General features: G+C 40.3%; 1 protein-coding gene across 1 annotated transcript in view; it reads left to right on the top strand.

The window, feature by feature from the left end:
• DYNC2H1 (dynein cytoplasmic 2 heavy chain 1) overlaps nt 1-17,530 on the top strand; it is a 1,178,830-nt gene that overhangs the window by 439,669 nt on the left and 721,631 nt on the right. Inside the window, exons 55-57 of the mRNA XM_053705582.1 lie at nt 370-530; nt 926-1,049; nt 1,171-1,292. Of these exons, the coding sequence (XP_053561557.1) occupies nt 370-530; nt 926-1,049; nt 1,171-1,292 (407 nt within the window). The remainder of the gene's footprint in view (nt 1-369; nt 531-925; nt 1,050-1,170; nt 1,293-17,530) is intronic.

The raw sequence follows: 17,530 nt of genomic DNA, 5'->3' as shown, positions 1-17,530 counted from the left end.
CCAATTTTCCTCCTTTCCAGGATAAACCAAAATACTCGAAATCCAATTGTCCCAAGGACAGAAAGTGATATAAAATTTTCTGAACAGGGCCACAGATAGCAAAACAAATTTTTCCCTATGCTATCCAAAACTAAAAAAAAATGTTTGGCTAGAGTTTCACTTAAACAAAGTGCCTGTTCCAACTTACATACAAATTCAACTTAAGAACAAATCTACAGAACCAATCTTGTTCGTAACCTGGGGACTGACTGTAATTTGTATAGTCTTATTCTTGATTTCATTCTATTACCCATCACTACTATTCATTATATTCATATATCTTTCTATCTATCAACAATATATATGAATAAACCTAATTGTGTCTTACAGCCACTAGTTGATGAAGCAAAACAGGCAGTTGGAAACATTAGACCTGAATCGTTGTCGGAAATACGATCTCTACGCATGCCTCCGGATGTGATCAGAGATATACTTGAAGGTGTTCTGAGGCTTATGGGTATTTTTGATACCTCATGGGTCAGCATGAAAAGGCGAGAAAACATTTTTTTAAGAGCTCCAAATAAAAGTATTTTAAGTAACCATTTTTTTTGTAGAATCACTCTGCGTGTATACTTCTATTTAAAATTATGCTTGTAACAACATGCTTATATGGAGTTCATAGTCTATTTTGCAGAGTACATCAGATTATATAGACCTGTTGTGAGCTGTAGAATATCTTGTCTATGTCATCATTTTCTATCTATTTTTAATATATATATATATATATATATATATATATATATATATATATATATAAAAGCAATATTTGTTTCTTCCTCAATTTTTGAACATGCTTAGTTATTGTGTTATTAAAAAATAAAAGATGATTATACTTACCCATATATATTGAAATAATTAAATTTATATGTATTTATTATATCTGTAGCTTTCTTGCTAAGAGAGGTGTGAGAGAAGAGATTGTAACTTTTGATGTAAGAAATATTACAAATGAAATACGATCAAGTGTGGAAGAGCTTCTTGAAAGGAACAACACATCTTTTGATGCAAAGGTATGTTTGCTTGTCATCATAAATGTATCTGCCAACTTTTAAATGTTCAGATTTTTCTCTATTTACTTTTTATTTACTTGCTTTTTGTTTTACTGCTTTGTATATATGTTTTCCCTTTCAGAATGCTAAAAGAGCCAGTGCTGCTGCTGCCCCCTTGGCTGCCTGGGTCAAGGCAAATGTCCAATATTCCCATGTACTGGAAAAAATTCAGCCTCTTGAGAAAGAGCAGGTTGCACTTGAGTCGTAAGTATGAGATACAACATACAGTGTGAAGCAAAAGTTATGTTCCAGAAAGAAATGACATTTGAGAGTAAATTGTATTATTGTCATGTGAATATAAATTAATTACCATACCCTTGCACTTAATTGATATCTTTGTTACACTGTACTATAAAATTAGTTTCTCCAACATTGGTGTGTCCGGTCCACGGCGTCATCCTTACTTGTGGGATATCTCTTCCCCAACAGGAAATGGCAAAGAGTCCCAGCAAAGCTGGCCATATAGTCCCTCCTAGGCTCCGCCCACCCCAGTCATTCTCTTTGCCGTTGCACAGGCAACATCTCCACGGAGATGGTTAAGAGTTTTTTGGTGTTTAAATGTAGTTTTTATTCTTCTATCAAGTGTTTGTTATTTTAAAATAGTGCTGGTATGTACTATTTACTCTGAAACAGAAAAGGATGAAGATTTCTGTTTGTGAGAGGAAGATGATTTTAGCAGACAGTAACTAAAATCGATTGCTGTTTCCACATAGGACTGTTGAGATGAAGTAACTTCAGTTGGGGGAAACAGTTAGCAGACTTTTCTGCTTAAGGTATGACTAGCCATATTTCTAACAAGACTGTGTAATGCTGGAAGGCTGTCATTTTCCCCTCATGGGGACCGGTAAGCCATTTTCTTAGTCAAACAAACAGAATAAAGGGCTTAATATGGGCTAAAAACAAAACAAAAAACTGGTAGACATTTTTATGGGCTAAATCGATTGCTTTATTTGGGCATTTTATTCATATTTATGCTGACAATTCGCATTTATAAACTTGGGGAACGTTTATTAAACGGCAGGCACTATGTTAGACACCTTTTCCAGTCAGGGGGCCTTCCTAGTTGTAGACTGAGCCTCATTTTCGCGCCATTATTGCGCAGTTGTTTTTTGAGAGCAGGGCATGCAGATGCATGTGTGAGGATCTGAAATTTGCTGGAAAAGCTTCTAGAAGGCGTCAATTGGTATCGTATTCCCCTCTGGGCTTGGTTGGGTCTCAGCAAAGGCTGGGACTGTATAGGGGTTAAATTTGTAAACGGCTCCGGTTCCGTTATTTTAAGGGTTAAAGCTCTGAAATTTGGTGTGCAATTCTCTTAATGCTTTAAGACACTGTGGTGAAATCTTGGTAATTTTTGAACAATTCCTTCATACTTTTTCACATATTCAGTAATAAAGTGTTTTCTGTTTAAAATTTAAAGAGACAGTAACGGTTTTGTTTTAAAACGTTTTTTGTGCTTTGTTGACAAGTTTAAGCCTGTTTAACATGTCTGTGCCTTCAGATAAGCTATGTTCTATATGTATGAAAGCCAATGTGTCTCCCCATTTAAATTTATGTGATAATTGTGCCATAGCGTCCAAACAAAGTAAGGACAGTACTGCCACAGATAATGAAATTGCCCAAGATGATTCCTCAGATGAGGGGAGTAAACATGATACTACATCATCTCCTACTGTGTCTACACCAGTTTTGCCCACACAGGAGGCCCCTAGAACATCTAGTGCGCCAATGCTTATTACCATGCAACAATTAACGGCTGTAATGGATAACTCCATAGCAAATATTTTATCCAAAATGCCTACTTATCAGAGAAAGCGCGATTGCTCTGTTTTAAACACTGAAGAGCAGGAGGGCGCTGATGATAATTGTTCTGTCATACCCTCACACCAATCTGAAGGGGCCATGAGGGAGGTTTTGTCAGATGGGGAAATTTCAGATTCAGGAAAAATTTCTCAACAAGCTGAACCTGATGTTGTGAGATTTAAATTTAAATTAGAACATCTCCGCGCACTGCTTAAGGAGGTGTTATCTACTCTGGATGATTGTGACAACTTGGTCATTCTAGAGAAATTATGCAAGATGGACAAGTTCCTAGAGGTTCCGGTGTACCCCGACGCTTTTCCTATACCCAAGCGGGTGGCGGACATAGTAAATAAGGAGTGGGAAAAGCCTGGCATACCTTTTGTTCCCCCCCCTATATTTAAGAAATTATTTCCTATGGTCGACCCCAGAAAGGACTTATGGCAGACAGTCCCTAAGGTCGAGGGGGCAGTTTCTACTCTAAACAAGCGCACTACTATTCCTATCGAGGATAATTGTGCTTTCAAAGATCCTATGGATAAAAAATTGGAGGGTTTGCTTAAAAAGATTTTTGTACAGCAAGGTTACCTTCTACAACCCATTTCGTGCATTGTTCCTGTCACTACAGCAGCGTGGTTCTGGTTCGAGGAACTAGAAAACTCGCTTAGTAGAGAGACTCCATATGAGGAGGTTATGGACAGAGTTCACGCACTTAAGTTGGCTAACTCTTTTATTTTAGATGCCGCTTTGCAATTAGCTAGATTAGTGGCGAAAAATTCAGGGTTTGCTATCGTGGCGCGCAGAGCGCTTTGGCTAAAGTCTTGGTCAGCGGATGTGTCATCCAAGACAAAATTGCTTAACATCCCTTTCAAAGGTAAAACTCTATTTGGACCAGAATTGAAAGAGATTATTTCAGACATCACTGGGGGAAAGGGCCACGTCCTCCCACAAGATAGGCCTTTCAAGGCCAAAAATAAGTCTAATTTTCGTTCCTTTCGCAATTTCAGGAACGGACCGGCCTCTAATTCTGCATCCTCTAATCAAGAGGGTAATGCCTCACAACCCAAACCAGCCTGGAAACCGATGCAAGGCTGAAACAAGGGTAAGCAGGCCAAGAAGCCTGCCGCTGCTAACAAAACAGCATGAAGGAGTAGCCCCCGATCCGGGACCGGATCTAGTGGGGGGCAGACTCTCTCTCTTTGCTCAGGCTTGGGCAAGAGATGTTCAGGATCCCTGGGCGCTAGAAATAGTTTCTCAGGGTTATCTCCTGGAATTCAGGGAACTACCCCCAAGGGGAAGGTTCCACATGTCTCACTTATCCTCAAACCAAATAAAGAGACAGGCGTTCTTACATTGTGTAGAAGACCTGTTAAAGATGGGAGTGATACACCCAGTTCCAATAAAGGAACAAGGAATGGGATTTTATTCCAATCTGTTCGTAGTTCCCAAAAAAGAGGGAACTTTCAGACCAATTTTGGATTTGAAGAACCTAAACAAATTTCTCAGGGTACCATCGTTCAAGATGGAAACCATTCGAACGATTCTACCCACTATCCAGGAAAGTCAATTTATGACTACCGTGGGTCTAAAGGATGCGTACCTACATATTCCTATCCACAAAGAACATCATCAGTTCCTAAGGTTCGCTTTTCTGGACAAGTATTACCAGTTTGTGGCCCTCCCATTCGGGTTAGCCACTGCTCCAAGGATTTTCACAAAGGTACTAGGGTCCCTTCTAGCGGTTCTAAGACCGAGGGGCATTGCAGTAGTACCTTACTTGGACGACATTCTAATACAAGCGTCGTCCCTGTCAAAAGCAAGGGCTCATACAGACATCGTTCTGGCCTTTCTCAGATCACACGGATGGAAGGTGAACATAGAAAAAAGTTCTCTGTCTCCGTCGACAAGAGTTCCCTTCTTGGGAACAATAAGGTTCAGGCCAGAAAAACTTGTCAAGTTCTTCATTCTGTTCCTCGTCCTTCCATAGCGCAGTGCATGGAAGTAGTAGGGTTGATGGTTGCAGCAATGGACATAGTTCTTTTTGCACAAATTCATCTAAGACCATTACAACTGTGCATGCTCAAACAGTGGAATGGGGACTATACAGACTTGTCTCCAATGATTCAAGTAGATCAGAAGACCAGAGATTCACTCCGTTGGTGGCTGACCCTGGACCATCTGTCCCAGGGAATGAGCTTCCGCAGACCAGAGTGGGTCATTGTCACGACAGACGCCAGTCTAGTGGGCTGGGGCGCGGTCTGGGAATCCCTGAAAGCACAGGGTCTATGGTCTCGGGAAGAGTCTCTTCTCCCGATAAACATTCTGGAACTGAGAGCGATATTCAATGCTCTCAGGGCTTGGCCTCAACTAGCAAAGGCCAGATTCATAAGGTTCCAATCAGACAACATGACGACCGTTGCGTATATCAATCATCAGGGGGGAACAAGGAGTTCCCTGGCGATGAAAGAAGTGACCAAAATAATTCAATTGGCGGAGGATCACTCCTGCCACCTGTCTGCGATCCACATCCCAGGTGTGGAAAACTGGGAGGCGGATTTTCTGAGTCGTCAGACATTCCATCCGGGGGAGTGGGAACTCCATCCGGAGATCTTTGCCCAAATAACTCAATTATGGGGCATTCCAGACATGGATCTGATGGCGTCTCGTCAGAACTTCAAGGTTCCTTGCTAGGGGGTCCAGATCCAGGGATCCCAAGGCGACTCTAGTAGATGCACTAGTAGCACCTTGGACCTTCAACCTAGCTTATGTATTTCCACCGTTTCCTCTCATTCCCTGGCTGGTAGCCAGGATCAATCAGGAGAGGGCCTCGGTGATCTTGATAGCTCCTGCGTGGCCACGCAGGACTTAGTATGCAGACCTGGTGAATATGTCATCGGTTCCACCATGGAAGCTACCTTTGAGACAGGACCTTCTTGTTCAGGGTCCATTCGAACATCCAAATCTGGTCTCCCTCCAGCTGACGGCTTGGAGATTGAACGCTTGATTCTATCGAAGCGTGGGTTTTCAGATTCTGTGATAGATACTCTGGTTCAGGCCAGAAAACCGGTAACTAGAAAGATTTACCATAAAATATGGAAAAGATATATCTGTTGGTGTGAATCCAAAGGATTCCCATGGAATAAGATAAAAATTCCTAAGATTCTCTCCTTTCTACAAGAAGGTTTGGAGAAAGGATTATCTGCAAGTTCTCTAAAGGGACAGATCTCTGCTTTATCTGTCTTACTACACAAAAGACTGGCAGCTGTGCCAGATGTTCAAGCATTTGTTCAGGCTCTGGTTAGGATCAAGCCTGTTTATAGACCTTTGACTCCTCCCTGGAGTCTAAATCTAGTTCTTTCAGTTCTTCAAGGGGTTCTGTTTGAACCTTTACATTCCATAGATATTAAGTTACTATCTTGGAAAGTTTTGTTTTTGGTTGCAATTTCTTCTGCTAGAAGAGTTTAAGAGTTATCTGCTCTGCAGTGTTCTCCGCCCTATCTGGTGTTCCATGCAGATAAGGTGGTTTTGCGTACTAAGCCTGGTTTTCTTCCTAAGGTTGTTTCTAACAAAAATATTAACCAGGAGATAGTTGTACCTTCTTTATGTCTGAATCCAGTTTCAAAGAAGGAACTTTTGTTACACAATTTGGACGTAGTCCGTGCTCTAAAATTCTATTTAGAGGCTACAAAAGATTTCAGACAAACATCTTCCTTGTTTGTTGTTTATTCTGGTAAAAGGAGAGGTCAAAAAGCGACTTCTACCTCTCTTTCCTTTAGGCTTAAAAGCATCATCCGATTGGCTTATGAGACTGCCGGACGGCAGCCTCCTGAAAGAATCACAGCTCACTCCACTAGGGCTGTGGCTTCCATATGGGCCTTCAAGAACGAGGCTTCTGTTGACCAGATATGTAAGGCAGCGACTTGGTCTTCACTGCACACTTTTGCCAAATTTTACAAATTTGATACTTTTGCTTCTTTGGAGGCTATTTTTGGGAGAAAGGTTTTGCAAGCTGTGGTGCCTTCCGTTTAGGTAACCTGATTTGCTCCCTCCCTTCATCCGTGTCCTAAAGCTTTGGTATTGGTTCCCACAAGTAAGGATGACGCCGTGGACCGGACACACCAATGTTGGAGAAAACAGAATTTATGCTTACCTGATAAATTACTTTCTCCAACGGTGTGTCCGGTCCACGGCCCGCCCTGGTTTTTTAATCAGGTCTGATGAATTATTTTCTCTAACTACAGTCACCACGGTACCATATGGTTTCTCCTATATATATTTCCTCCTGTCCGTCGGTCGAATGACTGGGGTGGGCAGAGCCTAGGAGGGACTATATGGCCAGCTTTGCTGGGACTCTTTGCCATTTCCTGTTGTGGAAGAGATATCCCACAAGTAAGGATGACGCCGTGGACCGGACACACCGTTGGAGAAAGTAATTTATCAGGTAAGCATAAATTCTGTTTTTCCCTAAATGTGTTCCAAATTACTTATCTATTGTATTAAATGTATGGGACATTTTTTCATTATATTTCTTTCTTTCCTATGGCATGGAGAGTCCACAATTTCATTCCAATTACTAGTGGGAAATCAACTCCTGGCTAGCAGGAGGGAGGCAAAGAGCACCCCAGCAGAGCTGTTAAGTGTCACTTCCCTTACCCATAATCCCCAGTCATTCTCTTTTCCTCTGTCAAGGGAGGATGTACGAAGATGGTGTCTGAAGATATTTAATCTTTTAATGGGAATTGTTAGCTCCAATCAAGGATTGGAGCTATGCTGTGTCCATGTCAATCTCTTTAGAGTAATGGTGACCTTTAGCAAATGGAAGACGGCGAGGTAGTCCTTGCTTACCTTTCAACATTTATGTTACCCCTATTTAGAAAACCAGAGTTGGTTACTCTGTTTATTCTTTGTCTACTGGTCTCTGTCAGCCGACTGAATTTGTCAAACCTGAAGTTGGTGAGAAGAATGAAGACTTCTAACTGTCCCTGTACCCCCTGCCCCCATGGCTTGTGGTCAGTTTGAGGCATAATAGGGATGTTTTATTCATTTGCTGGGTACCCTCCAGTGAGGGTGGACAATGAGGGATGGTGTAATATTAGCCTCAACATATATAACTTCTAGTGAAGTTTTTGTTTTCCAGATTGGGCTTGGTTACTTCCTCCCTGAGGCAGCGGTTTTGTTAAGGAAAAAGGTGTCTTCTTTCCTTGTATAACTGCTCGCTACTGTTAAGTAGGCTGACAGTCATGATCCCTTTCATTTAATGGATGTTTTTTTAATACAGAAACTTTCCTTATCTGTGGGAGATAGTCTGTGTACTCCTAGAAGAGTTTTAAGGGTACTCACTGTGTGGGTTAATTCCCTTTGTTGTAGAGCTCTTATCGGTGTGCAAAATATTTAGCCGATGCTTTGTTATCTCCCTGGTTGGGTTATGTGTTATACGGACTTAGTGTTGGTCTTCTAAGTCCTGGGGTCTGTAGTTTATTCTGCAATCTTCCCTCTGTACGGTATCCATTACAGTGCGGCAGCGCAGACAGAGTTATGCTTTTTGAGATATTCCTATGCGTATGTAATGTCTCTCTGCATAACGGCGGCAGTTAAGTAGTCAGTGCGGCTGTGTATTGCTTTTTTTTTTTTTTTTGTCCGCATTTATCCTTTCTCCGTGCAAGGCGGGTCTCTTATTTCCCAGTTAGAGCGTTGTTTCTCTAAATATTGAGACTTCATTTTCCCCTATGTGTAAAGTTGGGGAAGACGTTTTTTTATACTGTGTTTTGTCTTGTGGACTTTATCAGCATTTTTGTGCAGGGAGAAAAGGAAGATTAGATTTTTTATCTTAGTCTGTTTAATATATTTATATAAGATTATAGTTGGAAAATATTATAATGCATTTAGACTGAGGGCTATCTGTCCTTCTGCTTCTCTCTCTTTCTACCTTTCTCCTTTGGGTATTAAAGAATTAAAATAATACCAGGAGGTATAAGGTTTTTCTATGTTTTCCATTCTGTCTGGTTTTCCTAAACCTTTATGGTATATTAACGCCATCTGCTGCTAATAATATTTATGAATACTCATTCTGCATTATTTCTCTATTGCTTGAGAGATGTTATGCTGTGGATAAAAGGTAGCTTTCTTTCCTGAAAGAAATAAATAAAAATAAATGTACTGTGTGTACTGTTATTTGTCTACCTTTTACAGAAACTTTTTGAGTGTATCTGGGATTTTTTATCCTTTGCTGCCATCTTGTGGCAGTTCATGTAGTTTGACTACTGCAAATATCTTCTTTCGTTACAGGAAAGAATAGGTTATCTAAAATTATTCTTTTTTTCTGATGCACCACTGATGTGATTTATTCCTCTTGTTTAGAGGTTTATCCTGGGGATGGTATAATATTACATGGATTAATCCCTGGTATGTGCCACCATTTAGTGGTAATTTACATCTAAACATGATCTAATTTTTTTCACGTTCTTCCATGTATAGATTACAATACTTTTCCTCTATCATTCTGAGGTACTTGTTTATACTTGTATTGGTATTATGTAGTATGCCAACAATTTTCTTAGTTTTCTAGGTAACCTTGACGCTGCCATATTTTATTTATGTATGGGGTCAATGGCTGCTTATTATTATTACTTATATTTAAGTGATCCTTTTTGTTTAAGGATTTTTAAATCTGACATTGTCCTTTTTATTGCATACTTTCTGAGTATAGTTTGCTCAGGCATATCAGGTTATCTATTTATGTCCTTTCATATTGAGGAGACTGATTCTCTTCTTGTTTCTTTTTTGTTTATTGTAATGTTTCTTAACACTGATAATGTGCTCTGAAGTCTACAACTTCATGCATTGTCCAATGTATCACATATATATTATTGTGTTAGGACTATGTACCTTATATCTCCTCATATTGAGGTGATTCCTGAAAGGTTCTGTGTCATATGTTAAACTGTATAAGTTTCCTTTCAGTTTATCCTACTTAGGTAGGGCACACTATTTTCATCTCCCTTACGTTGAGGCGAGTTCTGCTATGTCTGACATTTTGTATTCTTTTTTATTACTGATCCTAGGACACTAATGTTTTGTTTACCTATGTTAGGTATATGAGCTCAAGTTTTGATTTCTCGCAGGTTGAGATGATTCCGACTGAGGTTTGTGACATTATGTCTGGTCCTAAATAGTATTCTTTCCTATTAGAGGTCTATGGACTCTAAGATGATTCTGGTTAGATGTGGCCTATTTCCACCGCTCTTGAAACGGTGGGTTGTGCGTTTTAACCCAGGTTTCTTTTCTGCTTCCTCATCTGGCAAGTGTTTCCAAAGTGGAGTTTATATGAAGTTAGGTGTTTTCTTCTATTTCTTCTCATAGGGCGTCTTTGTCCAAAAAAGGTGGCCTCATGTAGTGTCCTATGTAGGACAGGGATCTTAGGATCTAGCATGTTTATCCATGCTATCTCTCTTCAAGTATTATCTAAGATCTTTGTCTTCATCTCCATATTGACTTCCTTGATGGAGTTCAGGAAATCCTAACTTTTTTACTTCCTGACTTTCTTTTCAGGCCTCTATCTGTCCTTCAGGGCTCTGTGTATAGAGGTCATTGGTATAATGGGCTTCTAGGGACTTTATTCCTTTTGCTCGTTTCCATCTGAATTCTTTACAGCTATATATGCTTAGTCTGTGGTATGGAGTCCTCTCGGACTTATCGCAGAGGATAGTTCTGGATCCCAAACAAGAGACTCTTTATCTTTTCTCCCTCTAAATTTTGCAGGACCTTCTGACTCACGGTACATTTTTTCTGAGACCATCCTGGGTGGCTGTGACCCCGGACGGCAGTCTTTTGCTTTGGGGAGGAGTTTGGGGTTCTTTAAAGTCTCAGGATCTTTGGACTTAAGAGGAGTCTTCTCTTCCAATATACATATTAGAGTCAGTCGGGAGCAGTTTTCTATACCTTAATGGGCTATCCTCTTAGTTTTAGACCAATTTTCCTTATTGTTCCTGGTCTGACTGAATTTTCCAGGTTCAGGACATGGCTATGGCAGTGATGCATCTTGGCTATAGAACACTGACTAGAAATATCTCCTGAACATCTCTATGTTAGAGGACAATATTTAATAAAAAGGAAACTTATTTATCATCGTATGGAGAGGTAGACCTAGGGGTCGACAGAATTCTAATTTCTTTCATGTAATTGGCAAGAGTCCATGAGCTAGTGACGTATGGGATATACAATCCTACCAGGAGGGGCACAGTTTCCCAAACCTCAAAATGCCTATAAATACACCCCTCACCACACCCACAATTCAGTTTTACAAACTTTGCCTCCTATGGAGGTGGTGAAGTAAGTTTGTGCTAAGATTTCTACGTTTATATGCGCTTCTCAGCATTGTTGAAATCCGATTTCTCTCAGAGTACAGCGAATGTCAGAGGGATGTGAAGGGAGTATCACTTATTGAATACAATGATTTCCCTAACAGGGGTCTATTTCATAGGTTCTCTGTTATCGGTCGTAGAGATTCATCTTCTACCTCCCTTTTCAGATCGACGATATACTCTCAATTTACCATTACCTCTACTGATAGCCAAACCAGTACTGAAACGGTTATCTGCTATATGTGGATGGATGTCTTTTGGTAAGTATGTTTTTTTATTACTTAAGACACCTCAGCTATGGTTTGGCACTTTATGCATTTATATAAAGTTCTAAATATCTGTATTGTACTTATATTTGCCTTGAGTCAGGTTCATGTATTTCCTTCTGCAGACTGTCAGTTTCATATTTGGGGAATATAAACATTTTTTAAGAAATTTTTTTCTTACCTGGGGTTTGGTCTTTTTTTCAATTGACTACTTCTTGCAAATTGCGGGCAGTATTAGGCCCGTGGGTGCGCCAAATGCTAAACTTTATTGCGTCATTCTTGGCGCGAGACTTTTTTGGCACGAAAAATATGTCTATGACGCACCTTCGTCATTTCCGGCATCATAGTTGACGCAGAAGCCTTACACACGGTTGCGTCATTAGTGACACGAGTGTGTAATTTGCGGTTATTATTGGCACCAAAAAAGTTTTCAGTTACGTTATGCGTCATACTTGGCGCCAAACTTTTTCATTATTTCAATACCCCATTGATGTTTGCCTCTTGCCTTTTTCTCTATCAGAGGGCTATGCTATTTGCATTTTTTCCCATTCCTGAAACTGTCATATAAGGAAATTGATAATTTTGCTTTATATGTTGTTTTTTCTTTTACATTTTGCAAGATGTCTCAATATGATCCTGCCTCAGAAGTTTCTGCTGGAACATTGCTGCCTGACATCGGTTCTACCAAAGCTAAGTGCATTTGTTGTAAAATTGTGGAAATTATTTCGCCGAATGTCATTTGTAATAGTTGTCATGATAAACTTTTACATGCAGATAGTGTGTCCATCAGTAATAGTACATTTCCAGTTGCAGTTCCTTCAACTTCTAATGTACATGATATACCTATAAATTTTAAAGAATTTGTTTCTGATTCTATCCAGAATTCTTTGTCTGCATTTCCACCTTCTAATAAACGTAAAAGGTCTTTTAAAACTTCTCATTCAGTTGATGAAATTTCAAATGACCAACAACATAATAATTTATCCTTCTCTGATGAGGATCGATCTGATACAAAAGATCCTTCCTCAGACATTGACACTGACAAATCTACTTATTTATTTAAAATAGAGTAGATGCGTTCTTTATTGAAAGAAGTGTTAATTACTTTGGATATTGAGGTAACCAGTCCTCTTGATGTTCAGTCTAATAAACGTTTAAATGCTGTTTTTAATCCTCCTGTGGTTTCTCCAGGGGTTTTTCCTATTCCTGAGGCTATTTCTGATATGATTTCTAAGGAATGGAATAAGCCAGGTACTTCTTTTATTCCTTCTTCAAGGTTTAAAAAATTGTATACTTTACCAGCAAATTCTATAGAGTTTTGGGAAAAAATTCGCAAAGTTGATGGGGCTATTTCTACTCTTGCTAAACGTACCACTATTCCTATGGAAGATAGTACTTCCTTTAAGGATCCTTTAGATAGGAAGCTTGAATCTTATCTAAGGAAAGCCTATTTATATTCAGGTCATCATCTCAGACCTGCAATTTCTTTGGCTGATGTCGCGGCTGCATCAACTTTCTGGTTGGAGAATTTAGAGCAACAAGAATTGGATTCTGACATATCTAGCATTATTCGCTTACTGCAATATGCTAATCATTTTATTTGTGATGCCATTTTTTATGTTATCAAAATTGATGTTAGATCCATGTCTTAGGAAACCAAAGTCAGCCCCTAAGTCCGCATGAAGGTGCAGCCCTCATTCCAGCTGGTAGGGGGCAGATTAAGGTTTTTCAAGGATACTTGGATAAATTCTGTCCAAAATCAATGGATTCAGAGCATTGTCTCTCAAGGGTATCGAATAGGATTCAGAGTAAGACCTCCTGTGAGAAGATTCTTTCTCTCATGTATCCAAGCAAATCCAGTAAAAGCTCATGCTTTCCTGAAGTGTGTTTCAGACCTGGAGTCTTCAGGGGTAATCATGCCAGTTCCTTTTCAAGAACAAGGTTTGGGGTTTTATTCAAATCTATTCATTGTCCCAAAGAAGGAAAATTTATTCAGACCAGTTCTGGATCTAAAAATTTTGAATCGTTATGTAAGAGTACCAACTTTAAAGATGGTGACTATAAGGACTATTCTGCCTTTTGTTCAGCGAGAACATTATATGTCCACAATAGACTTGCAGGATGCATACCTTCATATTCCGATTCATCCAGAACATTATCAGTGTCTGAGATTCTCTTTTTTAGACAAGCATTACCAATTTGTTGCTCTTCCATTTGACCTAGCAACAGCTCCAAGAATCTTTTCAAAGGTTCTAGGTGCCCTACTCTCTGTAATCAGATAACAGGGTATTGCGGTGTTTCCTTATTTGGACGATATCTTGGTACTAGCTCAGTCTTTACGTTCGGCAGAATCTCACACGAATCAACTAGTGTTGTTTCTTCGGAAACCTGGTTGGAGGATTAATTTACAAAAAAGTTTCTTGATTCCTCAGACAAGGGTCACCTTTTTAGGCTTCCAGATAGATTCAGTGTCCATGACTCTGTCTCTAACAGACAAGAGACGTTTAAAATTGGTTGCAGCCTGCCGGCACCTTCAGTCTCAGTCATTCCCTTCAGTGGCTATGTGCATGGAAGTTTTAGGTCTCATGACTGCAGCATCGGACGCTATCCCCTTTACTCGTTTTCACATGAGACCTCTACAGCTTTGAATGCTGAACCAATGGTGCAGGGATTAAACAAAGATATCACAATTAATATCCTTAAATCCCAATGTACGACACTCTCTGACGTGGTGGATAGATCACCATCATTTAGTTCAAGGGGCTTCTTTTGTTCGGCCAACCTGGACTGTGATCACAACAGATGCAAGACTTTCAGATTGGGGAGCTGTTTGGGGATCTCTGACAGCACATGGGGTTTGGAAATCTCAAGAGGCGAGATTGCCAATAAATATTTTAGAACTCCGTGCAATTCTCAGAGCTCTTCAGTTTTGTCCTCTGTTAAAGAGAGAACCGTTGATTTGTTTTCAGACAGACAATATCACAACTGTGGCTTATGTCAATCATCAGGGTGGGACTCACAGTCCCCAAGCTATGAAAGAAGTATCTCGGATACTTGCTTGGGCGAAATCCAGCACCTGTCTAATTTCTGCGGTGCATATCCCAGGTGTAGACAATTGGGAGGCGGATTATCTCAGCCGTCAGACTTTACATTCAGGGGAGTGGTCTCTTCATCCAGATGTGTTTTCTCAGATTGTTCAGATGTGGGGTCTTCCAGAGATAGATCTCATGGCTTCTCATCTAAACAAGAAACTTCCCAAATACCTGTCCAGGTCCAGGGATGTTCAGGCTGAAGCAGTGGATGCGCTGACACTTCCTTGGTGTTATCATCCTGCTTACATTTTCCCGCCTCTAGTTCTCCTTCCAAGAGTGATCTCCAAAATCATCATGGAACAATCATTTGTGTTGCTGGTGGCTCCAGCATGACTACACAGGTTTTGATATGCAGATCTGGTTCGGATGTCCAGTTGCCAGCCTTGGCCACTTCCGTTAAGGCCAGACCTACTGTCTCAAGGTCCGTTTTTCCATCAGGATCTCAAATCAATAAATTTTGAAGTTATGGAAATTGAATGCTTAGTACTAAGTCATAGAGGTTTCTCTGACTCAGGCCTAGATTTGGAGTTTTGTCGGTAAGGACCCGCGTAGCTAACGCCGGCTTTTTTCTGGCCGCACCATAAAAATAACTCTGGTATTGAGAGTCCACATAAAGGCTGCGTTAGGCTCCAAAAAAGGAGCGTAGAGCATTTTTAACGCAGCTTCAACTCTCATTACCAGAGTTGCTTACGCAAGCGGCCAGCCTCAAAAACGTGCTCGTGCACGAATCCCCCATAGAAAACAATGGGGCTGTTTGAGCTGGAAAAAAACCTAACACCTGCAAAAAAGCCGCGTTCAGCTCTTAACGCAGCCCCATTGTTTGCTATGCGGAAACACCTCCTAAGTCTGCACCTAACACCCTAACATGTACCCCGAGTCTAAACACCCCTAACCTTACACTTATTAACCCCTAATCTGCCGTCCCACGCTATCGCTGACACCTGCATTTTATTTTTAACCCCTAATCTGCTGCTCCGTAAACCGCCGCTACTTACATTATCCTTATGTACCCCTAATCTGCTGCCCTAACATCGCCGACCCCTATATTATATTTATTAACCCCTAATCTGCCCCCCACAACGTCGCCTCCACCTGCCTAAACTTATTAACCCCTAATCTGCCGACCGGACCGCACCGCTATTATTATAAAGTTATTAACCCCTAATCCGCCTCACTAACCCTATAATAAATAGTATTAACCCCTAATCTGCCCTCCCTAACATCGCCGACACCTAACTTCAAAACATTTAACCCCTAATCTGCCGACCGGAGCTCACCACTATTCTAATAAATGTATTAACCCCTAAAGCTAAGTCTAACCCTAACACTAACACCCCCCTAAGTTAAATATAATTTTATTCTAACGAAATAAATGAACTATTATTAAATAAATTATTCCTATTTAAAGCTAAATACTTACCTATAAAATAAATCCTAATATAGCTACAATATAAATTATAATTACAATGTAGCTATTTTAGGATTAATATTTATTTTACAGGCAACTTTGTAATTATTTTAACAAGGTACAATAGCTATTAAATAGTTAAGAACTATTTAATAGTTACCTAGTTAAAATAATTACAAAATTACCTGTAAAATAAATCCTAACCTAAGTTACAATTAAACCTAACACTATACTATCATTAAATTAATTAAATAAAATACCTACAATTACCTACAATTAAACCTAACACTACACTATCAATACATTAATTAAATACAATACCTACAAATAAATACATTTAAATAAACTAACTAAAGTACAAAAAATAAAAAAGAACTAAGTTACAAAAAATAAAAAAATATTTACAAACATAAGAAAAATATTACAACAATTTTAAACTAATTACACCTACACTAAGCCCCCTAATAAAATAACAAAGCCCCCCAAAATAAAAAAATGCCCTACCCTATTCTAAATTACTAAAGTTCAAAGCTCTTTTACCTTACCAGCCCTGAACAGGGCCCTTTGCGGGGCATGCCCCAAGAAGTTCAGCTCTTTTGCCTGTAAAAAAAAACATACAATCCCCCCCCCAACATTACAACCCACCACCCACATACCCCTAATCTAACCCAAACCCCCCTTAAATAAACCTAACACTAAGCCCCTGAAGATCTTCCTACCTTGTCTTCACCCTGCCAGGTTCACCGATCGGTCCAGAAGAGCTCCTCCGATGTCCTGATCCAAGCCCAAGCGGGGGCTGAAGAGGTCCATGATCCAGCTGAAGTCATCATCCAAGCGGGAGCTGAAGAGGTCCATGATCCGGCTGAAGTCTTCATCCAAGCGGGGCAGAAGAGGTCTTCCATCCGATTGAAGTCTTCATCCAAGCGGGATCTTCTATGGTCATCCATCCGGAGCGGAGCGGCAGGATCCTGAAGACCTCCGACGCGGGGTTAATACTATTTATTATTTATTATAGGGTTAGTGAGGCGGATTAGGGGTTAATAACTTTATTATAGTAGCGGTGCGGTCCGCTCGGCAGATTAGGGGTTAATAAGTGTAGGCAGGTGGAGGCGACATTGAGGGGGGCAGATTAGGGGTTAATATATATAATATAGGGGTCGGCGGTGTTAGGGGCAGCAGATTAGGGGTACATAAGTATAACGTAGGTGGCGGCGCTTTGCGGTCGGCAGATTAGGGGTTAATTATTGTAGGTAGCTGGCTGCGACGTTGTGGGGGCAGGTTAGGGGTTGATAAATATAATATAGGGGTCGGCGGTGTTAGGGGCAGCAGATTAGGGGTACATAAGTATAACCTAGGTGGCGGTCGGCAGATTAGGGGTTAAAAAAATTTAATCGAGTGGCGGCGATGTGGGGAGACCTCGGTTTAGGGGTACATAGGTAGTTTATGGGTGTTAGTGTACTTTAGAGTACAGTAGTTAAGAGCTTTATGAACCGGCGTTAGCCAAGAAAGCTCTTAAAGG

This window comes from Bombina bombina, chromosome 3 (assembly GCF_027579735.1).
Source record: "Bombina bombina isolate aBomBom1 chromosome 3, aBomBom1.pri, whole genome shotgun sequence".
Classification (NCBI taxonomy): Eukaryota; Metazoa; Chordata; class Amphibia; order Anura; family Bombinatoridae; genus Bombina; species Bombina bombina.
This window is presented reverse-complemented; position numbering and strand designations above follow the sequence as displayed.